This window comes from Pelodiscus sinensis, chromosome 1 (assembly GCF_049634645.1).
Source record: "Pelodiscus sinensis isolate JC-2024 chromosome 1, ASM4963464v1, whole genome shotgun sequence".
NCBI classification, from domain to species: Eukaryota; Metazoa; Chordata; order Testudines; family Trionychidae; genus Pelodiscus; species Pelodiscus sinensis.
The window spans coordinates 128,122,056-128,142,936 of record NC_134711.1 but is presented as its reverse complement, the minus strand read 5'-3'; the positions used below and the strand labels follow the sequence as shown (position 1 = coordinate 128,142,936).

Here is a 20,881-nt window from a genome sequence, read left to right as displayed (position 1 = left end):
ATTTACTCTTTCACACAAAGCAAAAACCAGGTGCCATCTGAATAAATTAATAGGAAATACAAACAAGGAAGTACTTGTTTACATAATGCACCAAAATTAACCTGTTTGCCAGAGGATGTTGTGAAGGCCAAAAGTATAACTGGCTTTCAAAAAAAAAAAAAAAAACACACCCCACCTAGATAAGTTAATGGAAGGATAGCCCAAGATGGTCATAGATGTAAACCTGTTTTGGGGGTGACCCTGAATCTTTGACTGCCAGAATTTGGGAGGTGAAGATAGCCTGGATCGTTCCATCTACCCAGTTCTGTTTTTTCCCCAGGAAGCTTTAGTACTGGCTACTATTGGACACAGAATCCTGCGCTCGATGGACCGTTGGTATGACTCAGTAGAGCAGTTCTTACATACTCTTACTGTAGGATTTGCTGAGTCATAACCTTACTTTAGGATCTGTTTATCTGGATTTTGCTTAGGTGCACAGGTCCCCCGTGTGGATGGAGGATTTATCAAAAACATTTCTGATTGCTCAGTTTCTGGTAGTTTGAGGGGATGGGAGGTTGTTCTTCAAGTTGGTTATTAATGGTGGGCTTTCTGAAGAAATTATTCTGCATATTGGCAAGATGTTTCTCATTCAGATGTCTTTGTGTCTGCAGGTCATGAATGCAGATGGCAGTAGCAGGAGAGTTCTGGTAGAAGACAAGCTGCCTCACATCTTTGGATTCACTTTGCTGGGAGATTACATCTATTGGACAGACTGGCAAAGGCGTAGCATTGAGAGAGTGCATAAGCGTTCAGCAGAAAGAGAAATCATCATAGATCAACTGCCTGACCTAATGGGTCTGAAAGCCACTAATGTCCATCAGATCATTGGTGAGTGAGTAAAAATCAGACTTGGGGAAAAAATGTGAAAAGTAACTTCAAGAGCAGCTGAATGGGGTAACAGGTTTCTTTCACACTGTAAAGACACTACCCCAACATGTTAGCAAGAACACAGAAAATCTGTGATTGTATTTAACTTGGATAGGGAAAGTAGGGAATTGTGTCAGCAATGCCCTTCTTCAGGCTTAGAGTTCTCTGTAGCCTGGGTGTCATCTTATGGCTTATCTACCTTTAAAGTGCTACAGACACTGCCTACTCCAACAGAAGGGCTTAGGTTAGAACATTACTCCTGGATTTCTGTGCCAAAAAATTTAAAAATTCTGCACGTAGTATTTTCAAATTCTGCCAAATTGTTCAAATTTTATTTGTAAAGTAAATGTGGAGGCTGTAGCGTGGCATTAAGGAGCACAGGCCACAGCTGTGGGTGACTCATCTGGGTGGTCTAGATATAGTAAGGGGTGAGGCTTGGCAGGAGGGTCTTGATATGAGGGGTCTAGATGCACGGGGCTTCGCCATTTGGGAAAGCAGATCCCTTCTTCTCCAGCTGAGAAATGATGGATGCAGGAGGTGGGTGGGTGGAAGTTTGTAGAGCTTCCTACAGGTGAGGGAGAAATCTGGGTCTGGGTCTCACCCAGCCCCAGATGCTGTGCAGTGGAAGAAGAAGTCCTGTCCTTCCCAGCTCAGCCGTACTAACAGCTGAGCCCAGTACAGGATAGGAACCACCAGGTCAGGTCTTCCACAGTCCTGCCTTATTCTGCTGCCCTTGACTCTCAAAATATAGTGCTGGGGAGGCTCACAGGACTGTTTTTGTGGCTTTCCTTTTCTTCCCTGTCAGAAAGTTGTTCTGTGAGGAAGCTGAAAAATTTGCAGAGGACATTAATTCTGTACATGTGCTGTGGCACAGACTTTCCCCAGGAGTAGAACATGTACAGAATTCAGCTTAGCTATGTGATGTTTTGTATTTCTGTAGCACCCGTGGTTGGTTAATGAAACTAAGACTGTTCTATATGCCTTCATCTCACAGCTTGTCTATGAACTGTGCTCTCTGTGTCTACACAAAAGCAAGGAACCACACAGGTTTTATATGTGCACCGATAGATCTAAGTGGGTACTAAGTTACATGTGTCAAATGCAGGCCTCCTCCCAACTGTTGGGCCTGCATGAAATATGTGTTTGGTGGTGCCAGTGCAGTTTTTAATTGACAGACTTCTTAACACTCACAATCACAATGATGTTCTTTATTAGTTGTCTGAACGAGGGAGAAGTCTGCAATTGTTTCCGTTCTTGAGGTAATTGCTATAGGACAAGGCTGAGTTAGGTTGAAAGGCAATGTACTGTGGAGAAAACTAGCACTGCTGGATGAGAATAATGTCAGATCCTTCTTTTTGTTTCTACTGAATGTGTAGGTACAAACCCTTGTGCCAAAGACAATGGTGGTTGCAGCCATCTCTGTCTGTATAGACCTCAGGGCCTTCGCTGTGCCTGTCCTATAGGCTTAGAGCTTATCAGTGATATGAAGACTTGCATCGTCCCAGAAGCTTTCCTGCTCTTTTCTCGGAGAGCAGACATCAGGCGAATTTCTTTGGAAACCAACAACAACAATGTTGCCATTCCACTTACGGGAGTCAAAGAAGCTTCTGCTCTGGATTTTGATGTGACAGACAATCGGATTTACTGGACAGATATCTCACTGAAGGTAAAAGAGGGAGTCCTCTGTGTACACTGTTCAGTCCTGCTAATTATGGAATTCTCAAAACTCCAGAACTGATCAACAAATAAATGTTGCTGAATTCTAGTGTGATTCAGTATAAAATGTCTTTTCATGCACTGGGCAAAATTCAGATGTGTTCTTTCTAAATTGGCTTTTATGTTTTTTTCATGTATACCATAAATTTGTAGGGGATGAAAGTCTAGCATGTGGTGGAAAACTGAAACTGGGAGAAAACACCACTTAGACGTGAGAGACTAGCATGAATATCTTGTCAAATAGATTGTGGGAGGGAACTGTGTCTTGGGCCTGAAGTAAAAGCTGATGTTTGTCTTCAGTATCCGTTAGTTATGAAGATACTATGCAGTAAGTGACATTTGGTATAAATTATAAGTTATACTAAAATAGCTAGACTAGGTGTGAGTGAAATATTGGCTAGTGTTGCAGATCAGAAACAGGCATAAGGCAGACAAATGTTCAACATCAGTATTTACCAGTCTACTTGTGCGCACTCAATTTCATGAGCAGAAAATTTGTTCAGAAATATAATTGTTGGGATTTTTTTAATAAAGGAAGAATTCTGTAATTACATTGCGGCCTAAACAACAACTTGCTGTGTTCTTGCACTCTGAAATTTAGGAGTTGGGCTCACAAGAGCTCAAAACGTAGCTTATAAATGAGTTTCCGGGAGGGAAAGTGACCAACCTGTTGTAGAGACTGGTTTATCTTGAATTGTGGTTGAAATAGGTTAAATGTGGTTCCCCTGGTTGGTTTGAAAGAGCACTGCAGATAAGGGATTAAGGGACACCAATCTCCAAATTGTGCACATCCTTGGGACATCAGTGGTTCTAGTGCACAAACTGGAAGCAAACAAAATTGAACTTTGTGGTGACTCTGCAGTATTTAAAAACTTGAGGATTAAGTAAAATAGGAGGAGATGGAAGGAAGCTAGTGTTTGAATACCGTTGTCCTTGGCAAAGATATGTTATCTTCAGGCTTCTTGATCATACTTGTATACCAATTAATGGCTAAACTGTGAAATATTATAGAGTTATAGCCGCCTCTTTTATCCTAGAAATGTCCATGAAGTTGAGAGTTAAAAGAGAAATGTTTTGATGAGAGAGAGATCTGAAACTTTTCTTAATTGGAAGTGAAATTAGTTGCCTACCAGCCAGCCATAAACACTGGCGCTACCGAGCTGACTGACTTCTTAGCCAGTCATTGTTTCATCTCCTTGGTGATTTGTGCTGAACTTTTTAGAAAAGGAAGTTTAAAAAAAAAATCACAGCACTGACAAGACATTTGTCACAATCACTGTGCTTGTGTGTTCTGCTCCTCCCTTCTGCTTGTGTACTTTCTTGTATATTTAGATTGTAAGCTCTTTGGGGAAGAGACTATTTACTAATCTCTATTCTGCTTAGCATAGTGGCCTCTGCTGTTGATTGATCCTTAAGGACCACCGAAATAAACCCTTATTAATGATGTATGATGGGGGTAGTTGGGTGGTGTTGAGTGACATATGATGTACAGGAGATTGGAGGATCCTTCTGGCCTTCATATGCTGTCTCTGTGATTCTAAAATATTGCTCCTTGCTGTAGCATAGGAACTGCAGCATAAGCCTGAGTATTCCAAAATGTTTTCCCCCCCTCAAAGCTGGCAGTGAGTTGTTAAGGCCGGTGTGGTGTGTAGAATGCTTAATGGAAGACAACTGAAGTGAAACCTGTTTATTTCTTCAATGACCTTTCATAGGGCATAGTAAACCATCACTCTTGACTAGGCCTGATTGTTAATTGTACAAGTAACTAGCATATCTTCTTCCCCACAAGATGCCTAAAAGCTGAAAGTTTTAAAATGTAAACTCCAATGATAGACTGGTAAAATTCCTAATTTGCCTGTATATTGTTGTTTCCCTGCAGACTATCAGCAGGGCATTTATGAATGGCAGTGCACTTGAACATGTGGTGGAGTTTGGCTTGGATTACCCGGAAGGCATGGCAGTTGACTGGTTAGGGAAGAACCTGTATTGGGCTGATACCGGAACAAATCGCATTGAAGTGTCAAAGCTAGATGGACAACATCGCCAAGTATTGGTGTGGAAGGATTTGGACAGCCCCCGGGCCCTGGCATTAGACCCTGCTGAAGGGTAACTTGATGGCTTAATTTTACATTTACAGACTTTTTAAAAATAACACATGTACTTTCTGTAGGGCATGTTAATGAGGCACCAGTATCAAAATCCTGAGAGAACTCAGCTCGGGGAATATAACCTAGCAATTTAGAATACAAGGGCTGAAGAAATGTGCTCTTAGTGTCCTGAATAATCATTAAGAATACTTCACAAAAATCAGAAGCTCATTAAAAAAGGATTTATATTTAGTTTTTTAATTAATCATAAAATTGAAGTAGCTTTAGGTTTATGGAATCCATTAATTAAAAAAGGTCTATCACACTGAAAAGAAAAATATTTGTCCTTTTAAAATGGAGCTCCCTTTCATCACTGATAGGGTGCTGTGAAGGTATTATGTGCTCTTCCTCTGAGGGGGAGGTGAAGCTCAATGTGAGAGAAAAAGGAGAGAGATTATTTTGGATGGAAGGGACACATTTGGTAGATGGGGGAGGGAAAATAGAGCATCCAAGAAAATTGCCCTACCTGCCTATACCAAATGTAAGATTTTGTAATGAGAGAGGTCTTTTCTCCAGGAACTGGGGCAGGGAAATGGATTCAATCATACTAAAATGTAATAGCATTTTACAGAATGAGAAAAGAACTGTCGTAATACAGCACATTATATCCTTGAAATGCTTTATGAGCATTAACTAATTTATTCCTTACAAAACCCATAACAGAACACTAGTTATGTATTTACCCCTATTTTCATATGAGGAAGAAGAGACAGAGAAATTTAGGGTCTGATTTTCAAATGTCCTGAATTCCTAATTTATGGTAGGAGCATAGAGACTCTGAAAATCAGGCATTGTGTCATGAGTCCAAGACCAAATGGAGTCACTGCACAGAGCTTGGGAGAGTCCCAGGATTTTCAGGTTCCCATTCATTACATAGAGTTGCCTCCCCATATCATCTTTCTCTTGAAAAATAACAGTTTAAGTTTGGTAAATAACAAAAATGGTCATTCAGTATGGGAGAGAGCAAAAATTGCTGTTGTGATATGCAAATCTGAACCAGATATTTTGGGAGTAGGTGTCTGTAATGTCCACAATGTCCCTCAGAGCTGCTTAAACCATGGAATTGCTAAAGGAGGGCTGTGATTTTGCCACTTATTTAGTTTGTGGTTCATTTTCATCACTGGTATTCACAAGAGCTAGCATTTCTCAAAGTTGCTCTTTTTCCCTTGCTGTCTGGCTAGAAATTGGTCAAAGCACTTGTAGACCTGAGTGGTTCTAAATGTCTCACCTTATATTCACACAGGGAACCCAACAGCAATGCTGCTTTACTTGCCTTCCCTCCAGTTTTTAGTTTAAAACAACAGATGTTTGCCAAGATTAGTTCAGGGATTCTCAAACTTTGTTGCACTGCAACTCCCTTCCAACAAGAAAAGTTACTACAATGACCCCTGGAGAGAAGACCAAAGTCTGAGTCTGCCTGAACCCCATTACCCCAGGTGAGGGGCCAAAGCTGAAGCCCAAGTGTGCCAGCCCCAGGCAGGTACCTATATCCCTCAACCCAAGGACTTCAGGCTTTGGATTCAGACCTCAGGCTTTGGCCTTGGGTATTGGTGCTTGGGCTTTGGTCTTGGGCTCCAGCAAGCCCTGGAAATCCTATAAAAACAGAGTTGTGACCCTCTTTGGTGTCCTGGCACACAGTTCCATTGGCTTAGCTTATCTATCTAACCTACTTGGGTGTGTATAATATTATTATAATTTCTTAACTCTTATCTGAGAACCAGATGTTATGTGTTCAGGATATTAGGATAAGCGTAGTACATGGCATAAAATACAAAGAACTTGGTATCATACATATGGAAATACATCCCCTTGCTGCAATCTGGTAATGCCAGAGAACAGCAGGATATGCTTTTGTGGGGATCACGATCGTAGCACTTAGGTGATTTGGATTCTACACGTAGTAGGGTGAAAGCATTACATTGATTCAATAGTATCTGAGATGAAGTATATCTAGGGTTGCCAGGTGTCCGGTATTCACTGAGAGAGTCCGGTATTTTCGGCTGCTGTCCGGTAAAAAATTCAGAGAATACCAGACACCTCAAATGTTTGGTATTTTCTGAATTCTTCCCCAGCCAGGAGGTAAAAATGCCGGGCAAAAAATGCCGGGCACCTGGCAACCCTACAAACACTCAGTGCCCGGCCTCCCTCACCCCCTTTCCCTCCAGCCCCTGCCGGCTCCCAGCCTCCTTGCTTACCTGGTTCCCAGGCTGCTGGCACAAAATGGCTGCCGACCAAAAGACCTAGGGGAATCAGTGCTTTCCCTTAGGTGTTAGTGCTCAACCGTCCCTATCCCTGCACTCACTTTTAAAGGGGACATGCTGTTTTTGTTTTAATTTGTTTTGTTTTATTTTATTTTATTTTGCTCAACAACTTTGGTCTCCTTCCCTTTTTTTCCCCATCAACATTTTTTCCCGTTTTTTTTTTGGGGGGGGGGGGGGAGGCGGGGAGTGTTTGGTATTTTTGTTTCAACCATCTGGAAACCCTAAGTATATCATTACCCAACTGCAGTGGAGAGCTCAGAGATCTGTTCACAAGACCAGAGACTCAGTCTGAACACACTGTTGCTCTTTGTGATTCTAATTTTCCATTAGGAATACTTGAACTTTCATCCTGAACAGTCTATGATACAGCTGTTTGGGCTTGTTGGAAGTACATGGGGGAAAAACTTGAAAATGTCTTGCAGATCCACCACTCTGCCAAATTAATTAAGCTTAGTTCCCACTTGTGGTGAGCTGCCTCAACCAGTACTAAACCTGGAATAATTCAGTTACCTTTCCTCTTCTTTTCCTCTCCAACTACTGGCCATAAGTCATTGCAACTTCCATATCATTTAAATGGAACTTTCCATGGCCTTTCTGATGTGGAGATTTGTATTAGCTATATGCTGGGCACATCTGACTGGGGAAAAGCTTTTCATTTATCCTGCTGGCCAAACATTGGGTTAATGCTGAAAAGGACTAAGTAGGTTTGCCTGAACATTATCATGACTGGAGATAAAGGTGTTAAATTTGGCTAGTTATGTTTATACCCAAATTTTTGAGTGCCGTGAAGTCATAACATTGTGGAAGATGTGCTTAAATACTTGCCGCACTGATACCAAATATTTGCACAAGAAATAAACACCCAGACTGCAAAATCCTCCCTAAAACAGTATAAAGTCCTTAAGGTAATAATTCACTGGAATGTAACACATAATTGTATCCTTGATAAAGTCATACCATCAACTAGCAATGCATAAATTAGTAGGCAACTGTGCAATCCTTTGTACCGCATTCCACTAAGATATGGGATACTTCACGCATGAAAATAGTGTAGCCCTTTGTGGAAATGGGCAGAGAAAGGCACATCAAAGAAATGATGCTCAGATTCACCTATTTTAAAAGAAACATTTAATTTGGAGTTCAGTGGAGGATTGTGAATAGAAGCAGAAGGCAATTTTTGTTGCTTATGCAATGTGCTTTGGACTAATTCTTGATAAAGAACAATGTCTAATCTAATGTACCCAGATGACTTCTTGTTTATTATTAGCTAACACCCGTGAACTAGTTAGGGACGGAAGGGTGCTAATAATGAAGTCCTGGATAAGTTTCCAGCATCGAAACTCTATAAGGAAATCTGACTTTTTCCTACTTTGCATTTTAAGAAAAATATTTAATGTAATATGCTTTAATAAACACAAATTTATAACTCTGGTTTTCTGTTTTTGCTTTTGTGGTGTTTTTTCCTTTCATGTACTAGAAAGAAACTTGAAGAGTCTGTATAAGATAATGTGATATTTCTGGCATTTTTACACAGGTTTATGTACTGGACTGAGTGGGGTGGGAAGCCCAAAATTGACCGGGCTGCCATGGATGGAAGTGAACGTACTACTTTGGTACCAAACGTGGGACGAGCTAATGGGCTAACAATCGATTATGCTAAAAGGAGACTTTACTGGACAGATCTAGATACCAACCTAATAGAATCTTCAAATATGCTAGGTAAGCTACTGTTACTTTTTCTGTGCAGCTGAGTATTTTTAGTGATACTCAGGACAAAGCTATCAATAGATAGCTTTTGGAGTGTTCTGTCTGACAAAAGACATAACTAGCATTTCATTTATTGTGGAGAGGTGGTGGGAAAACCAAGCAGCAAAAGCTCATAGATTTAATACATTTAGAACTGATTTTTTTTAAGTAGATTCCATTGTATGCTTCAGGCATGGAAGTAAGATATGTGTGTATGAGAGAGAGAGAGAGAAAGAGAGATAAGGAATGGGCCTCATGCTGCAGATGGGCTGTTGAGAGAAAGCTAGCAATCCTAGTTAAGGCTGATATTAAACTGTACTGTGTTATTGTTTGAGTTTTTTTTAACATTTTGTGACCTTTCAATAAAGGAGCAATATCTAACATTGTTATAAAAACCTATTATGTTCCCAGTAATTCCTCTTGTTTTCCTCTTTTCCTTTTTTGAAAACAGGCCTAGACCGTGAGGTTATAGCAGATGACTTGCCTCACCCATTTGGCTTGACTCAATACCAGGATTACATCTATTGGACAGACTGGAGTCGGCGCAGCATTGAGAGAGCCAACAAGACCAGTGGCCAGAACCGAACTATCATCCAAGGCCACTTGGACTATGTGATGGATATCCTGGTCTTCCATTCCTCAAGGCAGGCAGGCTGGAATGAATGTGCATCCAGCAATGGGCACTGCTCCCATCTCTGCCTGGCAGTGCCAGTTGGTGGTTTTGTTTGTGGCTGCCCTGCTCACTATTCTTTGAATTCTGACAACAGGACCTGTAGCGGTAAGCCCTAAGCTCAAATGATAAATTAGAGGGGGAGTATGCCATGTGTGTTATTCCAATAGAAATCAATTGTACAAGCAAATGGATTTGATAACAAAAGTGTTTCACTAGAAAAAAGACTTTTTCATTTCTTCTTTATTTATTTTGAATAGTAACAAAAAGAAGACAGATTGCTTTGGTGACAGGAACATGATGTGCTAAATCATGGCACATTTCTACCTTTGATACTGAAAGATTATTAAAAACCTTTCCAGTTCCAATACAAAGTTTTAAATCAGGATATGTGTGTGAAGATGGTAATAAAACTGATTGGATTTTGTTTCTTAACTATACTAAAATCCTATGTGGTAACTGAGTAAAAGGATATTTTAATTTTTTTCCAAGCCAACAGCTTGGCAAATGCAATGCATTCACTTCAGTGAACCTTTTTATTCATTCTGCCAACCAAAGTAAGTCTGGATGAAAAGAGAGGCTGGAAACCCTTCTCCATGTCAGCCCATGAGAGTTACTTCAGGTCCCCGTTTATTTTTTTTTGAGATTTACTAGCCATAAAGCATTAATGGGATTTTGGTGTATGTTTTGGAATGTTGGATGAGTTTTAGGTTGTTGGAGGTGAATTTAGTTGTGACTTATCTTCCAGCTTGAAGGGGTGCTGGCCAGATCTTCCTTCAGAGCTCAGCCCAGTATGGCTAAAGGCATTGCTTTTGAGTGAGAAGAGGCCTCAGATTGCTACTTTCACAGCACTTCCAATTCTTGATCCCAGAGGAGGCAGCAAGCAGACAAACCCCAGTTTTCTTTTTTGTTGTGCAGAGCATGAACCACAAGGTGCTTAGACTGGCCACAAGTTAGTTTCTAGACAAATAATTCACCTTTCTCTCAAAACAGTCTGCCATCACAGCACTCTCAGATCTTCAAATGATGGTCCCTATGTGTATTCCACACGTTGCATACACATGTGCACCATGTGTTTGAGTCAGGAATTTTTTTGTAAGCAGTGGCCATTGGCTTGTATGTGTGCTGTAGCTAGGGATATAAATCCTGTTTAATTAGTTAACCGGTTAAACATTATGTAAACTATGCTGAGGCGCCAATTTCCTCAAACAGAATCTATAGTTCTGCAGCCAGTCTGAGCATGAGCTCTTGATATTGTTTGAAGACATCTGGCAGGGATGGAGAAGATGGAGTAACTGCCTCCATTCCTGCCAAGTCATGGGAGCCCTATTGTACATACTTAGGATCGGTGAAGTGGCCCTCTCCATCACAAGGTCATCATTGTTAGAAGCTTCTTGTGCTTCCACTTCATTGGGCCAAGTACTGCCTTGTTCATGCCAAGAGGAAATGCTTTTTTTCTGGCACTTGGTCAGAGTGTTCCAAGTAATAGGTGACTATCTCTTAAGAAAGGACACAAGTGACTGAACCTTCTAAGGAGAAAGGTCTTCTCGTTCACCAGTTCAGAATTTCAGCTTATCAGGCCCAGTTGGCCAAATATGATTTTACTGATTATGAGAACTTCTGAGGGGCATGATGCCTGCTTCCGGGCTTTAGTGCATGGGTACAGAACCTACAGGCTGTATGCAGCATTCGGCCTATAGTTTGTCCTGGTCCAGCCCATGATGCTTGGGGCTTCCCTCCCACCCATACACCATGTATGGCCCCTGACTGATTTTCCTATTGGTCAGTGGCTCACAACTCAAGAAGGGGTTCCCCACTCCTGCCTTAGTGGATGAGGACAGTTTGGTAGCCAACATTTCCATCCAGGCCATGGTGGATGCAAAAGATTGCATCTAAGGAGATGGCTATGGCCAGTGTTGTTAGAAGAGCTTTGTGGTTACTGTAAATGAGTCTATCGGGGGGCCCGATGGCACCCCTAGCTCTCCATCCCCAGTCCCGTGCTCCCGTCACCCTGTGAATCGCTGTCCGGCGTCCCAGTCAGTTTCACTATTCGCCCAGGGGGCCTCTTTGCGGTCGGAGGCCGCCTGACCTCCCGTAGCGGGGAGAGGGGGTGTCTGGGTCTGCCCCCTCTCACGGACCCCAACCCAAGGCCCTAAGGACTCAGACGCTTGCGTCGTCCGGTCTGGCTGGCGGGGCGTCTGCCGTAACGGGCCAGCCCGCAGGCTCCCTCTGCCCGCCCTGAGCTACTTCCTCTCCCTGCCGGTCCACTCCATCCGCGCCGGCGGCTTACCTCCTCGGCTTGGGTCCCATCTGCTGCACTGCATTGCGGGAGGGCTCTTTCCGAGCTCCCCCCCTCACCGGTGCTGCTCGGGGGTTTAAATCCCCGCGCCGCTTGCCGCCGAAGGGGGCTCCGCCCCCCGTGCGTGGGTCCGCTTCCGGCTGGGCGGCGAGACCACGTGGTGACGTCGCCCCCGGGGTGGCGTCTCCTGGAATCCCTGGCTGGCCAAGGTGCCTCGCCGCGGCGGCCGCCCAGGAGCATCCAGCGCACCACCGGCCGACGACCGCTGGGGCCGCTCAGCCCGCCGATCCCGGAGTGCCTGGCTTTTGCCCGAGTGCCACCAAGTACGCAGCCTCCAGGGGGACCGGAGTGTGTGGCGTCTCTGCCCAGTCACAGTTACAATCAGGTTTTCATGGAGGTACAGAGAGAGTGAGATCTGCATGGGTAGGAAAGATAGCAAGCATGGCAAGTGATCACCCTGACTTACCCAAGATATATTGAATTATCTAAAAATCAAAAAAGGAGTCCTACAAAAAGTGGAAACTCGGTCAAATTAGAAAAGATGAGTATAAACAAATAACACAAGTATGCAAGGCAAAATTAGAAAGGCCAAGACACAAAATGAGGTTAAACTAGCTAGAGATAAAGGCAAGAAAACGTTCTACAAATACATTAGAATTAAGAGGAAGACCAAGACAGCGTAAGGTCATTACTTAATGAAGGAGGATGAACAATAGCAGAAAATGTGGAAATGGCAAAGATGCTTATTGACTTCCTTTCAGTTTTTACTAAGAAGGGTGGGTGGCAATTAGTCATCTAACATAGTGAATGTTGGTGAAAATGGGGTCAGTACAGAAGCTAAAAAAGGAAAAGAACAAGTTAAAAATTACTTAAGCTAGCTGTCTTCAAGTCACTTGGGCCTGATGAAATGCATCCTAGAATACTCAAGGAGCTCACTGAGGAGATCTCAGCTGTTAGCTATTATCTTTGAAAAGTCATGGAAGACAGGAGAGATTCCAGAAGACTGGAAAAGGGCAAATGAAGTATCCATTTAGAAAAAGGGGAAATAAGGACAACCCAGGGAATTACAGACCAATCAGATAACTTCTGTACCAGGAAATATAATGGAGTAAATAATTAAGGAATCAGTTCACAAACATTTAGAAGATAATTAAGAGTCAGCATGAATTTGTTGAGCATGAATCGTGTTAAACCAACCTGATATCTACAAGGCTTGTTATCCTGTCAAAGAAAGCTAAGGGGGAAGTGGTAGATATAGAATACTTTGGAACTCATACTCTCGGTAACATTTCTACTTGTGTACAGACTTTGTCCCCTCAGATTTTTTTGCTTCCTTACAAAAAACTGACTTTGGGGCTTCCCTTTGCTTCCCCATCAGAAGCAGCCATGTGACCTTCCCCAGAGTATGTTTTGGGGACCCGAGGCAGCTGGCAGAGTGGTAAATTACTGTGCGGCATGGGCCAAGACTGTAGAGGACTCATCTGGTGGCTTCTATCCTGCAACTGGGCTCAGTTGCTAGGCTTGGCTGGACTTGGGAGGATGGAACTTCCTCTTCCACTGCACAGCATCTGGGGCTGGGTCAGATCCACTCCCAGATTTCTTCCCAGGATGAATGAAGCTCTGCAAACTCCCCATTCCTGCTTCTTACACCCATTACTCCTCAGCTACAGGGGAGGAATCTCTGTATAGGGAATTCCCCATTCGTCCAACCACCACACATGTAGATCCCCTCGAACCCAGACCCTCCAGCTGAGCCTCACTTCCCCCCATCGGACTCAGAACCTCCCTGATGAGCTTCACTCCCCCAGCATTGGGAGCCACCAAGTCCTTCACACCCAGTCTGTCCTGCTGAGCTCGATTTCCCCACACATACAGAGCCCCCCTATTTGAGCCCCAGCCACCTTCACCTGGACATCTCTGTCAGACCCTCTTACTGTTGCACCCAGAACCCCCAACAAGTCCCTGTGCATCCAGATCCACCCTGCGCCTGTATCCTCCACTGAGCCACCAGCAGCCAGATTGGCCCACAGAGTGTCCCCTTAAACCAGACTTGGACACCCTCACGTTAAGCCCCTCCCTACTTGGATTCTATGCCTGCTTGCCCACACCTGGTGCCCCTGGCATGGAGGGATAGGCCCAATCCTTGCACTGAATCAAGAGTTGGGTGCAGCCTCACTCCTGTGTCCATGTCCCATGGGGAGCTGTACAGTGTCCTCCCACCTCTCTGCAGCCAGTAGCTTGTGATCCCCAATGCCGTGCAGGAGCCTCCACATTCGTTTGAGAAATAAAATTGTCAGAATGTAAATTGTTTTGTCATAGCATGCCCTCCGGAGTACACCAAGGACCACTTGTACGCAAGCAAAATCTTTGTGCCATACCCTTCCTCCTCCTTTACTGCACGTCAGAAGAGTAATTGACGTATTTCATGGACACATTTGTAGCAATAAGGATAATTGAGGGATTTTTGTCTTCGGATGAGAAATAAGTTATAGTCACGTCAAGATCCTGTTTTCATGGAAATGTTTAGTAATAAAGCAGTGAGAAAAATACAGGAAACATGTTACATTATAAAGGAGAAATGTTTCTTAACAGTATGGTTCAAAGTCTTTCATTCGTCATTAACAGCTTTTCAGCCATGTTCAACCCTGGTAGATTTCCAGCTTCTCATTTGTAGGTAATTGGAGACGTAGATTTTTCTGCTTACAATTAAAGTTTTCTCTTGGCCTCTGTAATTGGAGCATGGATCATTTTAACTTTCTCTTGCCTATTTACTTGCTGGTGTGTTTCTGAGCAGTATTCTAGCACAAGTCCTGTCTAGAGGCCAATTCCTCCTTTTGTGGACCACAGCGCACATGTGTGCACACATTCTTTTAATTATGGGAAGGAGACGCTGCTGCGACTAGATCTGGGAACTCAAGCATTCAGAGCCAAAACTGCATGGTTGAGCTTGAAGAACAGTTCCCCAGCTGGGATGCTGTTGTGTTTGACCTGAAATTCCTTCCAGAAGTATAGTTAAAATATATGACTGTTGAGACACTGTTTCAGAATGGAAAATGTTTTTCAAAATCCAAACGGAGTTCCAGAGAAATGGGGAGAGAGGGGAGACGGGAGAGAGCTTAACATGGGGAATTTGCCCTGCCACCACATACAATGAGAGATCCATTTGGATAATACTAATGCTAGAGAAGTCTGAGTTTACAGATATCAAGACAGCAATTATTTAATGCCTTTCCTTTGAAGTTTTTACCCAGTGGACCTCTGAGCATGACAGAAGGTCTCTGGAAGGGAGGAGCAGAGGGATTTGACTCTTTGTGAAGGGAATCGTGCATGCTTTCAGTTACAGTTTCCTTTCTTTTGGTCTAAAACATTCTGTGACTCTGTCACTGGGCTGGCTCCCCCTCAGGCTTACAGCCCTGTCATCATTGGGGTTGCCCACCCTGCATCACCTCCCACCATCCGTGCCCTTTTGGTCCACGCGCCTTCGTTGCGCAGTTTTCGGCCTTAGAATAGCTTTGCTCCGGCCGGGCGGCTGGTATGGCCTAATCAGCAGTGAGGTAGGAGGGGGACTCGGTCCCGCCCCCTCTCCAGGTCCCAACCCAGGACCCTAAAGGCAGCCTGAAAATGCGGCCTGGTTGGTGGGGGTTGCCCATAACTCTCCAGCCCCCGGCAGTAGGAAGCGACTCCGGCACTGACCCCCATCCTGGGCTTCTTCTTCCTGCTCGTCTCTGCCTCTCCCCCTCTTCAGCCTTCCCCCTCTCTTCTTGGCCTTCGCCCTGTTTAAACTTCCCGTCGGCCCCCGCCCCGTTCCTCTGGGTGCGGGCTGATGACGTCAGCTGACGTCTCTCCCTGGCCGGCTGCCGCTTGGTGACGTGCCCCTCCCAAGCAGCCCGGACAGGAGGACTGCCTGGCCGACGCGGGGAGGTCCTGTTCCCCGTGCTGGTGGCATCCTCTGGCGTGCTCTCGGCCGCCCTGTCTCCGCCCAGCGCGTCTACAGGCGGCTGGTGAGTGCGGTGGGCTGGGGATTCCGCGCGATCGGAGTCCGGTGCCCTGTCACAGACTCATATGTCCCTTAAAATGTTTATCAGGTGCTAAAGGACCTTTCTAAATATGGTATTTTGCTGTGTAAGGCAAACTGTGTTGAGTGGAGTTGATTTGCTTTTGTCTTACCTTCTATTAATTAGTGATTAAATGTAGAAAAATCACTGGCGAAATACTTGGAGGGAAATCCAGGTTTTTCAGAAAGCAAAAATAATTTACACGTAGGCCTGAATTTTGTACAGTGTGTCACAGGGCAGACACTCACTGCCACAGCACCTCCTGCCAGGTAGCACTGGGAATTAGCTTGGAAACAGGGCACCTCTCTCTGGTGGGTGTCTCTCTGTGTCCTCCCATCTCACTCCAGCTCTGACCCGCATCACTCTCGGACCGTGGGGTCCTCTTCAGGACACTGCCCTCTGGCAGTGCCCACTCCAGTGTCTCTCAGCTCCCTTTGGGGGAGGTGTGTTTTATCAGCAGTCCTGTCCGCACTCTGGGGTCCTCCCCTCCCAAGAAGACCCTCCCCCCAGTTCCTCTATACCCACCTTGCCTCAGTGACCCACTGCCAGTCTCATCTAGCTCCTGCCTCAGGGGCAAACTGCAGTCTGTAATGGCCACTCATCATTGGCAAGGGTGCTGCCTTTTCCTATCCTGGCTGCCTCCCTGCAGCCCTAGAACTCTTGAGGCCTTGTCTCAGACCCTGCAGCCTGGGAGTGGGGTCATGCCAGAGATGCCCAGCTCTGCCTGCCTTTCCCCAGCATGGCTTTGTCTCAGGAAACCTCCAGCTTCCCTGATAGCCCCAGGTGCCTTCTGCTCCCCAGCAAGAGCAAGAGTGTCTGTTATCCTTCCCCCCAGGAGCCTTTATTTATGTAGTCCTGACTGGACCTTAATTGACTGTATCTGCCTCAGCTGTGGGCTTTGCGCTCAGCCCTCTCCCAGAGCTGGGTTTTACCCTTAAAGGGCCAGTGCAGGGCAGATGCCCCGTCACAAGTGTGAAAATCTTTTTTATGCCAGTGAAACTTTTCTTAGCAGCAGCTACACAAAACTGCTCAAAGTACAGTAAAATCTAGTTTTATTTGGCATGTTGGGTGAATGGGGGATGCTGGTAAGTGGAAAAAATGTTGGTTAACTAAGAAGGGCAAGGAGCTTAGGGTCCTGGAGGAGGTGTGGGGCTAGGAGCTGGGGCATCGGTGAAGGGGAGAAGATGCAGGACAGGTTTCTGAGGACAGGACAAGGAGTAATGGGCTTAAAGTGCAGCAGGGGAGGTTTAGATTGGACATTAGGAAAAAATTCCTAACTGTCAGGGTGGTCAAATATTGGAATAAATTGCCAAGGGAGGTGGTGGAATCTCCCTCTCTGGAGATATTTAAGAACAGGTTAGATAGACATCTGTCAGGGATGGTGTAGACAGAGCTTGGTCCTGCCTTGAGGGCGGGGGGCTGGACTCGATGACCTCTCGAGGTCCCTTCCAGTCCTATGATTCTATGGGCTATGAGACAGCATTTGTGTGGGGGAGGCATGGGAGGGGTGGGTTTCAAGGTATGAGAATGGGAAGGGTGCTCACCTTAGGCTGCTACCCACAATTGGTTACCTATTCCTGCTGCTCCTGGTAGAGGTGCGGCTACGTGACTCTGTGTGCTGTCCCTGCCCTGAGCATTGCCTCCACGGTTCCCATTAGCTGGGAAACAACAGCCAGTGGGACCTGCGGGGGCAGCACCTGAGGGCAGGGGCAGCAGGCAGAGCCACCTCGCTGCGCCTCTATCAAGAGCAGTGGGGATAGGTCTCTGCTCTCCCAAAGTGAGCATCCACTGGGTCAGGCACCCCAAAGGCCCTCCAGTGCCCCAGCCTTCTGCCCAGAGCCCCCTCCCAAAGCGCGCATCCTAATCTCCAGCCCCATAGCCCCTCCTGCACTCTGATCCCTTTGGGCCCATTCCTCTGCCTAGGAGCAGCAGGGACATGTCACCTCTTCAAAGGAGCCGTACGGACCCAGATAGGGAGCTGGCTGGCCCTGCACCAAATAGACTAAATTGGCCTGTCTGTGATGGTTAGACATGCTGGTTTATAGAGCATTCCAGACGGTACAGGGCCGGGTAACACACTGTTACTGGACTGGCCTAAAATAGTAAAGACCAATGATCTTCTCTGGAACCTCACTCCCCAGGTGTTGCCTAACCTGTTTTATCGACTGGAATGGGTGAAATGTCCCACTGCTCATTTTTCCAGGATTGAACTCTATTTTTTTGAGGCTGCTGGGGCCTGTGCAACAGTGGAACTTTGTGGCAGGCAGACCACTGGCTAAAATGCTTCTGTAAAGAAACTCAGGGAAAGTGTTCTAAGTTGATAACCTGGATCTTGTGATAATATAACAAAGTGTGTGTATATGTTCTTGTGTATATATGTATTCTTTCTTTTCTTTGCATCTAGAATTATCCTTGCTTTGTTCATCCCCACACAAGAATTTATTTTAAATGGTAGATGCCTTTAACATTTTTCCAAAAAACAAACAACCAAGAATCTCTGTTTCTGTGCAGATGTGTGCATGTATAGGGTGGGAGGAAAGGGGTGGTTTCTTGATAGCGCTGGTATAGTCGTTGATAGTACTTGGGTATATAGATAACCAATGTTTCTGTTCTCTCCCTCTCTCTTTGTGTTCCTTTTTTAAAGCTCCTACAACTTTCCTGTTGTTCAGTCAGAAGAACGCAATTAATCGCATGGTGATAGATGAGCAACAGAGTCCAGATATCATATTGCCTATCCACAGTCTCAGGAATGTCCGAGCCATCGATTATGACCCCCTGGATAAGCAGCTTTATTGGATTGACTCTCGGCAAAACATTATCCGGAAGGCACAAGAAGATGGCAGCCAGGTAGCGAATGAGAGGAATTGCCAAGAGAAGAGACGCTGTTTATATGAAGCAGTGGTTACATTTCAATAACATAAATAGACTTTCTGCTAGCTCCAGGCTTCAATATAGCTGGACTGAGCTGGTGGTGATGAGAACCTCAATAGAAATGGATAGTTGGATTCATGTAGGAAACACAAGGGAGGCCACAGTCTGTGCAGGGGAAGAGAAATGAACAGGAGAAGGTTCAGTGATTTGATTGTAAGAGATTTGGGACTGCATGTCAAGATGGCATGCAGGTCCTGTTTAGGAGTGGAAGAGTTCTGGGTTAGGTATGAGGAGAGGCACATATTGTGGGGTAGTAGATTAATAGGGCTCTGGATGAGAGACATGGAGCAGAGTTGCAGGAGTTCCACGGGAGCACATAATTGGGAAAGCAGAGCAGAGGCCTACATGGGGCAGAGACAAAGGGTAGTGCAGGTTGAGTGAGGTATCAGTAAAGGGTTAAGTGTAACTAATTGTTCACTGTCACACTTTTCACATCTTTTACTTATTTTTGGCAGTGAACAATTGAAGACATAAATGAATAGGATTCCGTTGATATGCTCTATTAGCCGTCATCCTATTTAGGGATGTTTTCTGTGAATGTCTAAATAATTGAACACCCAAAACTAGTCAGGAGTGCCAGATCTCTCTAGGACTAGCAGAATAAAAAAAGGAGGGCAGTTTCTAGACCAAGCGCTATGGAAAATGTGACAAGCCAAAAAAAGGATTAGGCAGATTTTCCAAAAGTACAAGACAGACTGCTTTATGAAGCACCTGTATCCCTAGAATGTCATGTTGAATTTAGGCCAGACTTTCCAGAGAGAGCTCCAGAGGCTAAGATTTGGTACAGAGAATTTCAGCTGGATCATTATGTCTCTCATAAAATTATCTGGATGGTGTAAATCAAGTTTGTCATAGGGAAGACTGCTTCAGTCTTATCTGTGGAGAGATTATAGTGTCATAATAATTTTCTATGCATTTACAAGGGCTACGTTTCATACCTAGACCAAGCATCGGCACTAGCAGATATCCCTTTACCAATTAACAGCGTTTCCTAATGTGATTTTCCTTCTCCCATATGTGGTGAAAATTATGTAGGAGGATTGATGCAAGAGCGATTGTCCAAGCCATCAGCCAGTCTCTTGGACTGTTCTTTTCCTGCTTATCAGTCTTATAGACTGCTTGGCTGTGTCTACACTGGCAAGTTATTCTGGAAAATCAGCCGCTTTTCCGGAAAAACTTGCCAGCTGTCTACACTGGCCGCTTGAATTTCCGATCTAATGTAAAATCATCAGTGTTTTTCCAGAAAAACTATGCTGCTCCTGTTCGGGCAAAAGTCTTTTTCCGGAAAACTGTTCCGGAAAAGGGCCAGTGTAGACAGCACAGTAGTGTTTTCTGCAAAAAAGCCCCGATCATGAAAATGACGATTGGGGCTTTTTTGCGGAAAAGCGCATCTAGATTGGCCATGGACGCTTTTCTGGAAAAGCGTCCTGCCAATCTAGACGCGCTTTTCCAAAAATGCTTTTAACGGAAAACTTTTCCGTTAAAAGCATTTCCGGAAAATCATGCCAGTGTAGACGTAGCCCTTGAGTTCAGGGATTATTGGTGACATGGACTTTCTGTTGTAGAGAACTAGGTATTCTCTACTTGCATTAATCTATGGCCATGTCTGTACTAAATGGAGGATCGACTCTGTGGAGGTCAATTTTCCATTGTTTGATTTAGCAGGTCTAGCCATGATCCACTAAATCAAACTTTGTGGGCACCACTGCCAACTCCAGAACACCTCACAGTAAGGAAAGTTGACAGGAGAGTTTCTCCCGTGGACCTCCTGCTGTGGGTCCACCAGAGAAATTTAGCTTAAGGTACATAGACTTTGGTTGTGTTATTTACGTAGCTGGAGTTGTGTATCTTAAGTATGGACCTGTCCTATGTACTGAGGAACTGGACTGTCTTAAGGCAGGGGTTCTCAAACTTGTGATACCACGACCCCTCTCTCAGTTGCTCGTGACCCCCCTCTCCATTGCTGCAACCCCCCTCTCAGTTGCTCGCAACCCCCCGGGGGGTTGGGACCCACAGTTTGAGAAATGTTTGTCTAAGGAGTTGGGTTAAGTAAGAAAAAGAGAGTGAGCTAGAATTGCAAGTGAAACATCAAAACAGTGCCCAGAAGAGACTTTCCCAGTGGAAGCCTTGTCTTTAGTGATGTAGCTGGC

At 44.8% G+C, this 20,881-nt stretch overlaps 1 protein-coding gene across 2 annotated transcripts in view; it reads left to right on the top strand.

Annotated features, from left to right (window-relative positions):
- The window catches only part of LRP6 (LDL receptor related protein 6), a 198,653-nt gene that overhangs the window by 144,658 nt on the left and 33,114 nt on the right, over positions 1–20,881 (top strand). For both annotated transcript variants that reach the window (XM_075901099.1, XM_075901104.1), the window contains 6 exons: positions 651–867; positions 2,283–2,572; positions 4,502–4,728; positions 8,565–8,749; positions 9,228–9,554; positions 18,445–18,647. In XM_075901099.1, coding sequence (XP_075757214.1) covers positions 651–867; positions 2,283–2,572; positions 4,502–4,728; positions 8,565–8,749; positions 9,228–9,554; positions 18,445–18,647 — 1,449 coding nt within the window. The remainder of the gene's footprint in view (positions 1–650; positions 868–2,282; positions 2,573–4,501; positions 4,729–8,564; positions 8,750–9,227; positions 9,555–18,444; positions 18,648–20,881) is intronic.